Raw genomic sequence first — 12,845 nt, 5'->3', positions numbered from 1 at the left:
TGTATATTAGCTTAAAATGAAGTAGATTATTCAATTTGACTCCTCACTTTTCTATACTGCTTCGACAATTATATATCTTGCCGTTTGAACCCAAACATGAGGTTTAAATCAATAAGGTAGTAATCATAATTTAAGCACCAAATTGAGTGTGAGTTTTCTCCTCTTTTGTCCTGGCTAGCAGTTTACATTAGAAAGTTATAAGACCTCATGAATTTTATGTGGAAGCAACTTTGTGGTTAAGAACACAGGGCTTTGAAGTTGAACTTTCTGGGCTCAAATACTAGGTCTGCTGTGTACTTACTAGCTCTATGATTTGGGAAAAGTTAATTCATGTGAACTACTTAAAAGATGATAAGCTATACTACTACCCCCCTACACACACACATATACATACAATAAACTTAGGATAACAGACCATTTTTTGACAATATTGTTTACTACCTATCTAAATTGAAGTTCTCGTTTGGGAAGCCAGAGTGAGATTTTCAACTAAATGTTACACTAATCAATTATTTACTTGACTTTTATGGCCCTCCAAGACTTATCTTTTCCTTCCTTTACTTCCTTTTCATTATATGCCTCTTTACCTCATGAGCCCTCTCCTCTACACCCATTATTCTCTACCCATCATTTAAGTCCCAACTCAAGCCATATCTCTCATGAAACCTCTGACATCTACCACGCCAATCTCCCCTGGTGCTTATCACATGTACTATACAACCAAGCACTTAAATATATTCTGTCTATATGATTATCTTGTTTCATGAGAAGCATGATCCAGAGTACATGCTCAATATAATCACTAACAATATTGGCTTGCTTGTATTAGGCGTTTACTCTGTGTAAGGCACTGTGCTGAGTCCTTTCATGGATCATTTAATTTAATCCCCTGACGGAGAAGTACTACTTTACAAATTAGAAAGCCGAAGCACAGAGAAGTTAAATAAGAATATATAGCAAGAAAATAGAGCCAGGGTATAAGCCTAGGTGGTCTGCCTCATTCCAAACACAATTTGAGGTAGTAATAGAGATTTCTCAGTTGATATATTGATTAAAAGATTTCTGCTCAGAAAATACATTAACACTCTCTGTGATTATAATTTCTGACTCAATTAGGGTTGAGCCAAAATAATTTTCCTGCCTTAATAAAGTACAGCTTGATAAAAATGACTGAATATTTCATTATCAAACATTTCTATGGCCTCAACGTTACCTCAAGGTAGCCAAAATGTTTAATGAATGGATCAATTAAATATTAATGGATTAATGGGTTATTAATTATCAATATCTGTGGTATACATAAACAAAAAAGATATAGAAGATTTTGCTGAATGTGTATTGACCTCTGAATACTTCTTTAAAATTGTGTGTCTGTGTGGCAATCAAAGAACCCATATGGATTCAGTGTATTTTTATGATTGTTTCTTTAGGGAGTATAAGGGAGAGCTCCTTCAGAGTTTTAATTACCATATTTTTTCCTTTAGCGGGATTAAAATGATATGGATTTTAAATATATATTTGATTCTATCTTGAGATGGGAAGATGGATTAAATAACCTCTGAAAGCCCCATGACTAAGATTTTGGACAATAATTCCATTTTATTGTGTTTAAATAGTATTCCTAAGAATACATAAAATGTCCTTCATTTGGTAGTTTAAAGATTCATTTAGTTGACTATGACTAATGATTAATATTAGCATACTTGTTTGTGCATGTGTGTGTGCATTTTAATGAAATCAAAAAGTGCCAATTGAACCTTTTAGAAAAACGTGGTCCTGGGTTTTTTAATGTAATTCTTCAAAAATCTTCTCAATAAAAAAAAAAAAATTCAAGCAGTTGCTTCAAGTACCTGCTACCTGATTACTCCATATTATAGTTGATACTTAAAGAGTGGCTGGGGTTTTTACATTCTAATCAACCTTGAATACTCATTAGTATTGCTGCTACTTCCTGCAGCTTTGACTTTAGTTACACTCTGATTCAATGCATTGTGACTCTTAGTAACTAATTGGGCTGCATTGAATATGTGGGTGACACAGCTGGTCTAGGAGCTACCTAAGAGCTCCTTGAACAGTAAAAACAGTACAGAAAATGAATAATCTTGGAATTTATTTATTAATATGCAAGAAAAGGAAAGGAACTTAGATATTTTATATGGAAAAACTAATTACTATAGAAATCACAAATCTATCAAATGTTTTGACCTCATTTATCTACCAGATACATAACCCTGTGCTTGGAAGAGGTTACTCAACATTATGGGGACCACATTTTTATGTGTCCTGATTTGGGGTTTAGAAGATATGATAACCATATATTACATGCACATATGAATTGACATGAGGAAAAAGTTTAGATATTATATTAACTGAATCAGAGTAGCTAAAACAGACTAGCGAGAGCAAGCTAGAACTATCAGATGTTAAAGAATATTTTAAAGCTATGATAATTAAAACAAAGTGGTATTGATGTAAGAGTAGACAAATTAATATAACTGAATAAAAGATCTTGAACACTCCCCAGCACAAATATAAATTTAGTATGCTATAAAACCAGCATGAAAGATTAGTAAGGAAAAGAAGCATTATGAAATAAATGGTGTGAGATAAATATTAAAGAAAAAGCCCTAGATTTTCAATTCATACCATATTCCAAAAACTAAGATAAAAACACTCCAGCTGATTAATGAACTGAAAGTAAAAGAAAATCAAACACAATTAAAAGAAAATATCAGTGACAGATTTCAAGATGGGAAGGGACTTTAAATATAAAAGCAAGGAAAGAAACTACAATAGGAAAAAATGATAAATTGGATTTCATAAAAATGTCTAATTTCTTTATGTTGCTTGGCTAAGTTTATAGACCATTCAATATCTTACTATTTGGAGATATCAAAAATTGCACTCTCTCATATATAGTCATTAGTCACATGTGACTTTAAACTTAACTTAAATAAGATTAAAAATTCTATTTCTCAATTGCACTAGTCACATTTCAAGTGCTCAATAATCACATAAGACTGGTGACTACCCTGTTAGAGCAGACCTAGAGCATTCCCATCATCGAAGAAAGTTCTATTAGATAGCGCTGATCCAACTATTTGACTCAAATGTTTACCTTTCACCCAAACATACCATACTGGGTACCTAGTGTTTCATTTATTCATTACTACTTTGTGCCAAGTATTATGCTTGGCACTGGGGAGAAAATGACAAGAGAAGTTTCTGCCATTGAGGAGCTTATGGCTAGAAAGGAAAACAGCTATTAAATAAGAAACTGCCCAGCTGGTGTGGCTAGGTGATTGAGCATAGACCTATGAACCAAGAGGTCTCTGGTTCAATTCCCAATCAGGGCACATGCCCGAGTTGCAGGCTCAATCCCCAGTGGAGAGTGTGTAGGAAGCAGCTAATGGATATATCTCTCTCATTGATGTTTCTGTCTCTATATCCTTCTCCCTTCCTCTCTCTCTAAAATCAATTTTAAAAACATGTTTTTTAAAAAGAAACCACACAAATAACTATATGTACAACTGTAAAGCATTCCATAAAATTTTTAGAGTGCTATAAACGTAAATAGAGCATCCTAACCAAGTCTACATGATTAGGGAGGCCTCACATGAGTCAGGGGAAGAATGTTCTAGGCCAAGGAAATAGCATGTACAAGTGCCCTGAGGTGGAAATGTACTAGCCTCTTCTAGGAGGGAAAAGCAAGTCACTGCGGCTGTAATGCAATGAGTCAGGGAGAGATTGGTAGGAGACAAGAATATAAAGGTTGGCAAGTACCAGATCATACAGAACAGTGTGAATTTCATAAGATCTTCATCTATCCAAGATTATATTTTATGCACTACAGTTATAGAGGAAGGAAAGTGGGTTGTGATACTCTGGGAAGATTGTCAAGGAGATTAAAAATCCTATCTAATAAAGAGGTAATATGCAAATTGACCATCACTCCAACACACAAGATGCTGCCCCCATGTGGTCAAAGATGGCCATCCCCATGTGGACACAAGATGGCTGCCACAAAATGGCCGGCAGGAGAGGGCAGTTGGGGGGGGAGGACCAAGCCTGCAGGGGAGGGCAGTTGGGAGGGACCAGGCCTGCACGGGAGGGCAGTTTGGGGTGACCAGGCCTGCAGAGGAGGGCAGTTAGGGGCAATCAGGCTGGCAGGGGAGCAGTTAGGCATTGATCAGGCTGGCAGGGGAGTGGTTAGGGAGTGATCAGGCTGGCAGGCAGAAGCTGTTAGGGGCAATCAGGCAGGCAGGCAGGCTAGCAGTTGGGAGCCAGCAGTCCTGGATTGTGAGAGGGATGTCCAGGTCCCAGATAGGAGAGGGTGCAGGCTGGGCTGAGGGTCACACCCCCTGTGCACAAATTTCATGCACCTGGCCTCTAGTATATAGAATAAGAGTATTTAATCAAAATGGCCCTCCCCCTGCTCTTTTAAGTACTTGTCACATATTTGTCCAAGCTTCCCTTGTACAAACTCTTCCAGTGGTCCATGTTCAGATTCACTGGTAAAATCAGTAAGTTAATTGCTTAAAAGAGAATGATGTTCCAGGAATCATTCTTCATAACAAGTCACCATTCATTAAGAACAATAGCTATTTGCAAACCCGGTGTATGATGTAGTGTTTCTAGATCTGGAAATCAGCACTGTGGGTGAATTATGAACACATATAAACTCATGGATCAATAAGTTTCATGTTTTGAATGTCACCAGCATGCTGCAGTATTTAATAAAAAGGAAAATGAAATAGAAGGAACAATGAATTGATAACATTTGCTCTGTTTAAGAACCAGACACCCATTCCACATTTACTTTTAAGATTTGGCTGGAACAAAGCACCTACCATCAGAAAGCATATTTCTAAGTATTGTCTTCTGACCATACCCCGCCCCCTGTTTTTAAGCAGTTTATTTATTAAAGAATCATCACTTAGTTATAAGAGCCTAAACTGCCAAGTGATTCCAGATACAAGTGGAAGATAGAAAATCTAAACTCTATAACTCAGTTAACCATTCTTACTGGATCTGTCCCATTGTCTATCAACTAAGGCTAGTAATATTTGACTCCTGCCTACTTAGCAATGGTGAAAAGAAATGAGATAATGTTTGAAGCACAGCAATTTAAAGTGGGTAATAAAGGTGTTATGTCAATGACAAATCTATAATATATATTTTGATGCACTAGTTAAATGTTTATTATCTCTAGGTAAATTTACTAATATCAGAGAAATGGGACTTTTAGGACATGCAATAAATATTTATTAAATGCTTACTTTGAGCCAGGCACTATTCTAGTCATTGAGGAAATAGCAATGAATAAAAAAGACTAAAGCCACACTTCCATAGACCTTACATTCTCATTGTGAGAGGCAGACAGTAAACCAATTTTTAAAATATAGTATGACAGAAGATGGTGTGTGATGAATTATTTTAAAAGCGGGGGGGGGGGAGGGAGTATAGTAAGGTTGAGGTTTTAAATAAGGTGGTCAGAGAAAGCCTGACCAAAAAGGTGGCATTTGAATAAAGACTTAAAGGAGGTGAGGGGTGGGCCATGTTGCTATTGGAGAGAACATTCCAGGCATAGGAATAGTGGGAAGGGGGCTGTGGGTTAATAGGAGATAAGATCAGAGAGGTAAGAGAGACAGTGAAGAACCAGACTATGAGGAAGTAAGTCATTGTCAGGACATGGGCTTTCACTATGAGTGATATAGGAAGCCACTGAAAGCAGGTGGGGACAGGAAAACGTGAATATTAGTAGCATATAAGCAATGTGCTTTCCTGACAGAAAAAGTAAGTTGCATGTGGTTATAGCAATAACAATGTTTTGAGCAGATCAAATCCTGAGTACACTTGAGCCTCTCCCACTTTCTTTTTACTAATGCAGCAAAATGCTGGGGTGAAAATCTGTCTGAATAAATGAAAGAAAAAGAATTACAGGCTATTTCCAAAGCAAATATAGTCATATTATCTTCAACACCTAAGCTAACAGGAGTACCTAGTAGTGGGCCTGCTTTAATAAAAGTTTATGAATGATTTATCTGATTTGTCATTAGTACATTGTTTATGTGTTTCTACAATACCCAAGATTTTGCATAATTGAGTCATTGGAATGAGCAGCCCCTCAATTTCTTTTTCACTATTAATTTGCTTGGCAGACCCTCTATTCTATACATCCTGAAAAGGTTAAGCTTCAATCCAGCCCCTGTCCAAATGATAACAAATTCAGAATTTATAAAATTTAATGAAAGATTTACTGTGGCATTAGTGCAGCCTTGGGCAAACTACGGCCCGCGGGCTGGATCCAGCTGTTCTATCCAGTTCTCTTGCTCTCCCCTCCACTCCTTTACTTTGAATTTATATTAGTTTACACAAACACTCCATCCATGCTTTTGTTCCGGCCCTCCGGTCCAGTTTAAGAACCCATTGTGGCCCTCGAGTCAAAAAGTTTGCCCACCCCTGCATTAGTGTCTACTTAGGATCCTGCCTATTTGACAACCTATCCAAGCAGAGTTCACAAAATAAACACATTCCAACGAATTGCATATGCTACACAGATGTTAATTGCTGTCTGGCCAGTGATAAAACAGCTTCAATAGAAGTGAGTCTGAACATTTTAAGCTGCCACTGCAGACCATTGGCATCTACCTCTAGGACAACTATCCTTAGGCTCCTTTTTAGTCTGCACAGTCTAGAAATTTGTTAATGGCAATAGCTAACATTTATCAAGAATGCTAGCTATATACTAAACACTATGCTAAGGCCTTTATAATTATCATAGCATACGATTAGTACAACAAATCTATAGGGTGAGCATTTATATTACCCCCTACTTATAGATGAGGAAACTCCTCTATAAGAGAATTCAAGAGTTGAACTGATTTGTCCAGGTTCCTATAGATTGTAAGTGGAACAGTCAAGATTAGGTACAATCAGAATAGTCTGGTTCTTTGATCTCAACCACTTCATATGTTCTAAATACCTACATTAATTAGTAAGGTGCTTGGAAGTCTTAGAGCCTAGCTCAGTACTTGCAATACTGCTTAAATGCTGAAGTTGAACATGTGATTTGTAGTCAGTACATTGGGTGTGATAATGACTCCCATTTTTCTTCCAACTGTGCAACCGCATTTAGCCTTCCCTCCTTTATTTGTAAAATGGAAGTGCTAATGTCCACCTAACAGGGTTTTTGCAAAGATCAGTTGAAATAATACATGTGGAAGTAACTAGTGTCATATCTGGCAAATACTAACAAATTTGTACATGTTTCCAAATCCTTTTGGATACCATACCATGAAATAGCTGTCCATTTTTATCAAGGTGATAATGTGAATGCTGTTCCTGAAAACATGTATATTTTAAAATTCACTTTAAGGCCCAGCCAGTGTTGCTCAGTGGTTGAGCATTGACCTATGAACTAGGAGGTCACAATTCAATTCCTGGTCAGGGCACATGTCCGGATTTCGGGCTCAATCCCCAGTGGGGGCATGCAGGAGACAGCCAGTCAATGATTCTCTCTCATCATTGATGTTTATATATATATATATATATATATATATACATATATATATATATATATATATATCTCCCTCTCCCTTCCTCTCTGAAATCAATAAAAATATAGTTTTAAAAAATAAAATAAAATTCACTTTAAGGATTAGTAAAATATGGGTTTTTTTCCCTTGTCCAAGCCTTTCAACCAAGGTTGTACTAGTAGCAGGTAAAAGTTTATTAGTGAATACTTGATCACCTACAGAAGACACCAGTGTCCTTGATCTTTATCAGCCCCAATTGAGCCAACTGACATAGTCCTTACTGGTTTGGGCAAAGCTAGGATCAGTGAATGCCAGGTTTAGTCCTTCAAGGCAATTTAACCACCCTCTTTTTTGCTATCTTTATTTTTATTTCTTTAAAGGGAACAGGCCCTAAAAGCAAAAGAAGTGAACATTTGATATGCCCATATCTGATGCCCGAGCCTGGCTGTCAGGAGGGTGCCACAGCTTCCATTTCAGAACAATAAAAGAACTGTCAATAGCCAAAAGAAAAAAAGAAGCCCACACATGCAGTGTGACTGTCATTTGCACTTCTTTGTAACAGTCTAGACATACTTCATGGGCTGTTATCCAATATGATAATTGGCAAGTAGGTTTTCACCCATGTACTGGGCTTACCTATGAATTATTATTTGTGGGTTGCATGCCATTATTGGTCTGCTTGCTTGTGGTCTTCCTACATTTAACAGAAGTCTTGCTGTTCTCTCAGAAAACAGAGGTCTTAGAGGGTCAGCCCTGTGTAATAGGCAATTACTTAATATGAAACATTAGCTTGGAATTTATAGCACATAACTAGATGAGAATGTGAGTCCCATTTTTGAATTGGTTCTGTGTTTAGTTTAGAATCCAGTTTTGAAAATCATTTGGGCATTGCCATATATTTCAAATCTATTTCTTTTCAAAAATAAGTTAGAATTGTGTGGTTGACAGGTTGAAACCTGTGAATGTCCAATCTGATTATTACTAGTGCATTTGTTACAAATTGAAAGATAAAAGTAACTGCCCTTGGAAAGCCAGTTTTTCATTGTGTAGTATTTTGTGCACCAATTACAAACATCTTTTAATCAGCCTGGTATTTTTGCCAGCTTTTTAGTGCATCCAGATGTTTAATTAGCAGAGTTAAGAGGTAATGTGCTAATAGGAGACTGAGAAAAACAGATTGGTGAAAGAGGTGGTAGTGGCATCTGAAATCTATAGAAAATCTGTTAATATAATTTGCTGAATGAGGGGAGAAAGAAGGGCAGAAGGGGACTTCTTATTGAAACGAATCCACAGTTGTCATCAGTGAAAGAGAAATATGTATGCAGAGAAGTGGAAATCAGAACAGAAGTAAACTGAACAAACAGGGAAGGCAAGAAAGAAGCAAACTGCATTTTAAATCAAAGTAGTGTCTATGGTACATGGAATTTGAAAGGACCTCATGTGGGGAAAAATATTTGCTGGGTGCCCTAAGGCTACTGTTCCAACCACCTACTCTCTCCATGTTCCTGGCTTTCATGCCCCCAGCTGTGGTACATCCCCCTCCAGCTAGGCTGGAGCAGGCCTATCAGAGAGAGAGAGCAAGCACAAGAGCTGCATGTAACCAGTGCCAGTAACTTTCAGCAGCAGCCTAAGGAGCTACAGCTCCATCTGAGCCTCCCTATTCTACTGCAAGCCAAGAAAATTAGCATCTCTATATTTACCCTTGTTAAACATCTAAATTAGGGCTACTTGTCCGCTTTAAGGACCTTGGAAGGACTTTAACTTATTTATTTATTTATTTATTTATTTATTTATTTATTTATTTATTTATTTATTTATTTGCTTATTGGGTGTGGAATGAAGTATCCATATGCTGTTCATCACTCTGACCCTTTCTCTGTGTGCAGCTCTCTTACAACACTCCCTGAATTTTAAACTAGTATAAGCCAGCTGTTTTAGATACCTATTTCTCCTAGTAGGCTCTGAGCTCCTGTAAACAGGAAAAGAGGTATTTTATAAAACTCTTTGCTTCCCCAAGCACCTGATGCAGTGTTTTGCACCTATTAGATTCTCCATGGTCTCCCCTCCTCCCATAACCCATGTGCCCACATCCTTCCTCTACCAAAGAATAAAGCCTCTATGTGATTTTTTTTCTTGGGATAAATGTGGATTCAGGAAGAATCCACATGAGAATACCAATTTCTATTTTGAATTACCAGTTGATAAAATATTGGGAGAATTTTTTAAAATACCAATAAATTACCCTGGCTGGAGTGACTCAGTTGGAGCATTGTCCTGTGCACTGAACTGTCTCAGGTTTGATTCCCAGTCAGGGCACATACCCAGGTTGCAGGTTCGATCCCCAGCTGAGGTCGTCCTTACTAGTATGTGAGGAACCAATTGATGTTTCTCTCTCACATCGTTGTTTCTCTCTCCCCATCTCTCTTCCTTTCTCTTTAAAAAAAAGAAACAACAAATTCAGATTAGTGAGAATTTGTTACTTGTGTGCTCATACTTGTACATGGTGTTAGAAATTCAGAATAATTATAAGAGAGAGTTGCTAGCCTGGAGGATGGTCTTGCTGAGGAAAAGGAAACTTGTAAAGAGTGCTATCTCACAGAATACTCTATTCAAATGCTAAACAATGTAATAGTACAGCCCACAAATGCTAGAGAAATCAGGAAAGAAAAATTTATGAACAAAATAACTTGAATTTTACTGATGTGCTGTATAAATTCAGAATGAGTCATCATTCATGAGAAATGTGGATTTAATAGATTCTGAACTCATATATGGACAGTTATCTTTGACTGTATTCTATATTTTTCTTCATTTGTGCCAATTATAAACTATGTTGCTTCTTTTTAAGCTAAATTTCAACACTTTCTTTCCAGATGGTTTGACGGACTGTGTGGACCCTGATTGTTGTCAACAAAGCAACTGTTATATAAGTCCTCTCTGTCAGGGCTCACCAGACCCTCTTGACCTCATTCAGCAAAGCCAACCCCTCTTCTCTCAGCATACTTCAAGACTCTTCTATGATCGAATCAAATTTCTCATTGGCAAGGACAGTACTCATGTCATTCCTCCAGAGATTTCATTTAACAGCAGGTATATGTGTATTTATTTTATTTTATAATGAACAGTGGTCATTTTCCCTGAAATGTGAAAGGAAGATATTTTCTAAAGATCAGGTTACTTCCCATTCCACCCAGTCCACATTGTTATTTTTTAGGCTTACCTAGAATGTTCATGCCCTTACTGATTAGTTAAGAGAGAACTCATTTCTAGAGATTCTAAATCATAAAAGATACGCGCGCACACACACGTACACTTATGTTGTGTATTATGTGTAGTGAAGTATAGATGGGTCTTTTAATGACAAAAAAAAACAGATGGAAGTATAATTTGCAAATTCACTGTTTAGCTTCTGGATTGATCCCTGAAAGCTTCTTGAATTTCAACAGCTAAACTTTAAGTTTTATTCCATGTGTAAATTTTTCCATATGAAAGAATTGGGTGAATTGGACTTCCTAACATGAAATGCAAAAGACTTGTGAAAATCTGTCTTCTATGAAAGCTCAAATGCATGAGTTGTCACTCAAGATCTGAGATCAAAGTCCAACCCGTTAGGTGAAGAAAGTGTTTTTAAATTGCTTACTTATTTGAAGTGTAATAACATGAATTTGCTCATTGTTATTCTCTGCTTCATCTTCAGCAATGACATATTTTACTCATTAACACTAGGTATAAGCAAGTCACTGAAGTCAACATTTCTGGTCTCTTATATTTGTCCTTCTTTGTTCATGTCACAAGCTGATATTTCACTAGCTTCTATTGCAAACAGGAGCTTAAAAAATAAACATGGAAACTATTTGCCCAGGAGCTTCAGTCTGCACCTCACCCACTCAGTTGCATCCTAGTGGATGGTATTAGTCCCCAAGAAAAACTCAGTCAAGAGATCATATTGAAACAGTGACAATATAAGGAAATTAAAACTCACGTTAGACCTACACACAGAAGAAAAGGGGGGGGGAAACATGTGCATGCAAATTTAAAATACTGAGTGTTCTTCCCACAGATTGTATACTATAGCTGTTATTGAAACATAAATCTTATTCATTATTTCTATTATTGTGACATTCTGACCTTTTAGGTCTCTTGCAGAACCCAAAACCCAAATGCTAGCGCATCACAATAAAGGCTTTTTCTTCCAGGGCAGTGGTCGGCAAACCGCGGCTCTGCTGACTAATGAGTTTGCCAACCACTGTCATATACTACCCTTTACCTCTTTGCACACAGTATGCCACAATTGCTTAATCCTCACAGCTTCCAACTACATGGTAACATTTAGTCTAGTCCAGTGGTCGGCAAACTCATTAGTCAACAGGGCGGCAAACCGCGGCTCGCGAGCTGCCTGTGGCTCGTGAGCCGCGGTTTGCCGACCACTGTTCCAGGGGATCTAGTCAAAGCTTGCCTTTTGCCAAGAGACTCAGTCATTCCCATTGTGAAGCACTTCTTCCAACTTGATAACAACTCTGGGGTAACTTTTGAATGGACTACAGTCAAAGTAATTATTTAGTTAGTGGAGATTTATTTTTTGTACACCAGAGGAACAAAGGGAACAAAAAAAACAGCCATTATTCCCATTTCCCTATGTAAGGTAATGTTAAGTCATCAACTCTGTGGCTTTCTCCATGCATAGAGAAGTCAGTCCAAAAAGAAATAACAACCTCCATGATGTGGTGCCATATTAAAATACTCACTGAACTCAAGTACAGTGAGAAAGTCAGGACCTGAGAGAGACAGGAGACAAGTCATTATAACCCAGAGCAGGGTGTTTGAGCAATAAACTTAGAAAAGTGAGAAGAAACTTCAACCCTTGCCATTCAGCTTCATGCTTCAGTGGTTCTCAGCAGCTGCTCACCAAGTGAACAAACCTATTACTTGCGGTGGTTAATGCCCTCCTGGTTTGATGAGTTTTCCTCATTCTTTTATAAAATGTTCCAAGTTATCATTTGGCTCTGCAAGTCACATTTGAATTCAGAATGACAGGTCTCCTCCATCCAGTGGTCTCAGTTATTACAGACACATCTAATCTGTTAGAAAAGGTATGGGCCTTTACCAAGGAAAATAGTTGAGGACACCCAATCTAACTATATGTCATCTAAAAATCAGCACATGCAGTGTTACTCTAGGTAAAATAATAAATCCAACTCTAATCACATATATAAATAATCATTGTCACAAGCTCTTACATCTACATAGTACATAGAGTTTGCAGAGCACTCAAACATACATTATTTTCTAATGTCACAATATATCTGT

General features: G+C 37.4%; 1 protein-coding gene across 1 annotated transcript in view; it reads left to right on the top strand.

The window, feature by feature from the left end:
• Positions 1 to 12,845, top strand: part of TENM1 (teneurin transmembrane protein 1) — a 1,003,294-nt gene that overhangs the window by 814,884 nt on the left and 175,565 nt on the right. Inside the window, exon 18 of the mRNA XM_080653537.1 lies at positions 10,412 to 10,628. Within this exon, the coding sequence (XP_080509663.1) occupies positions 10,412 to 10,628 (217 nt within the window). The remainder of the gene's footprint in view (positions 1 to 10,411; positions 10,629 to 12,845) is intronic.

Source organism: Plecotus auritus (assembly GCF_963455305.1).
Source record: "Plecotus auritus genome assembly, chromosome: X".
NCBI classification, from domain to species: domain Eukaryota; kingdom Metazoa; phylum Chordata; class Mammalia; order Chiroptera; family Vespertilionidae; genus Plecotus; species Plecotus auritus.
This window is presented reverse-complemented; position numbering and strand designations above follow the sequence as displayed.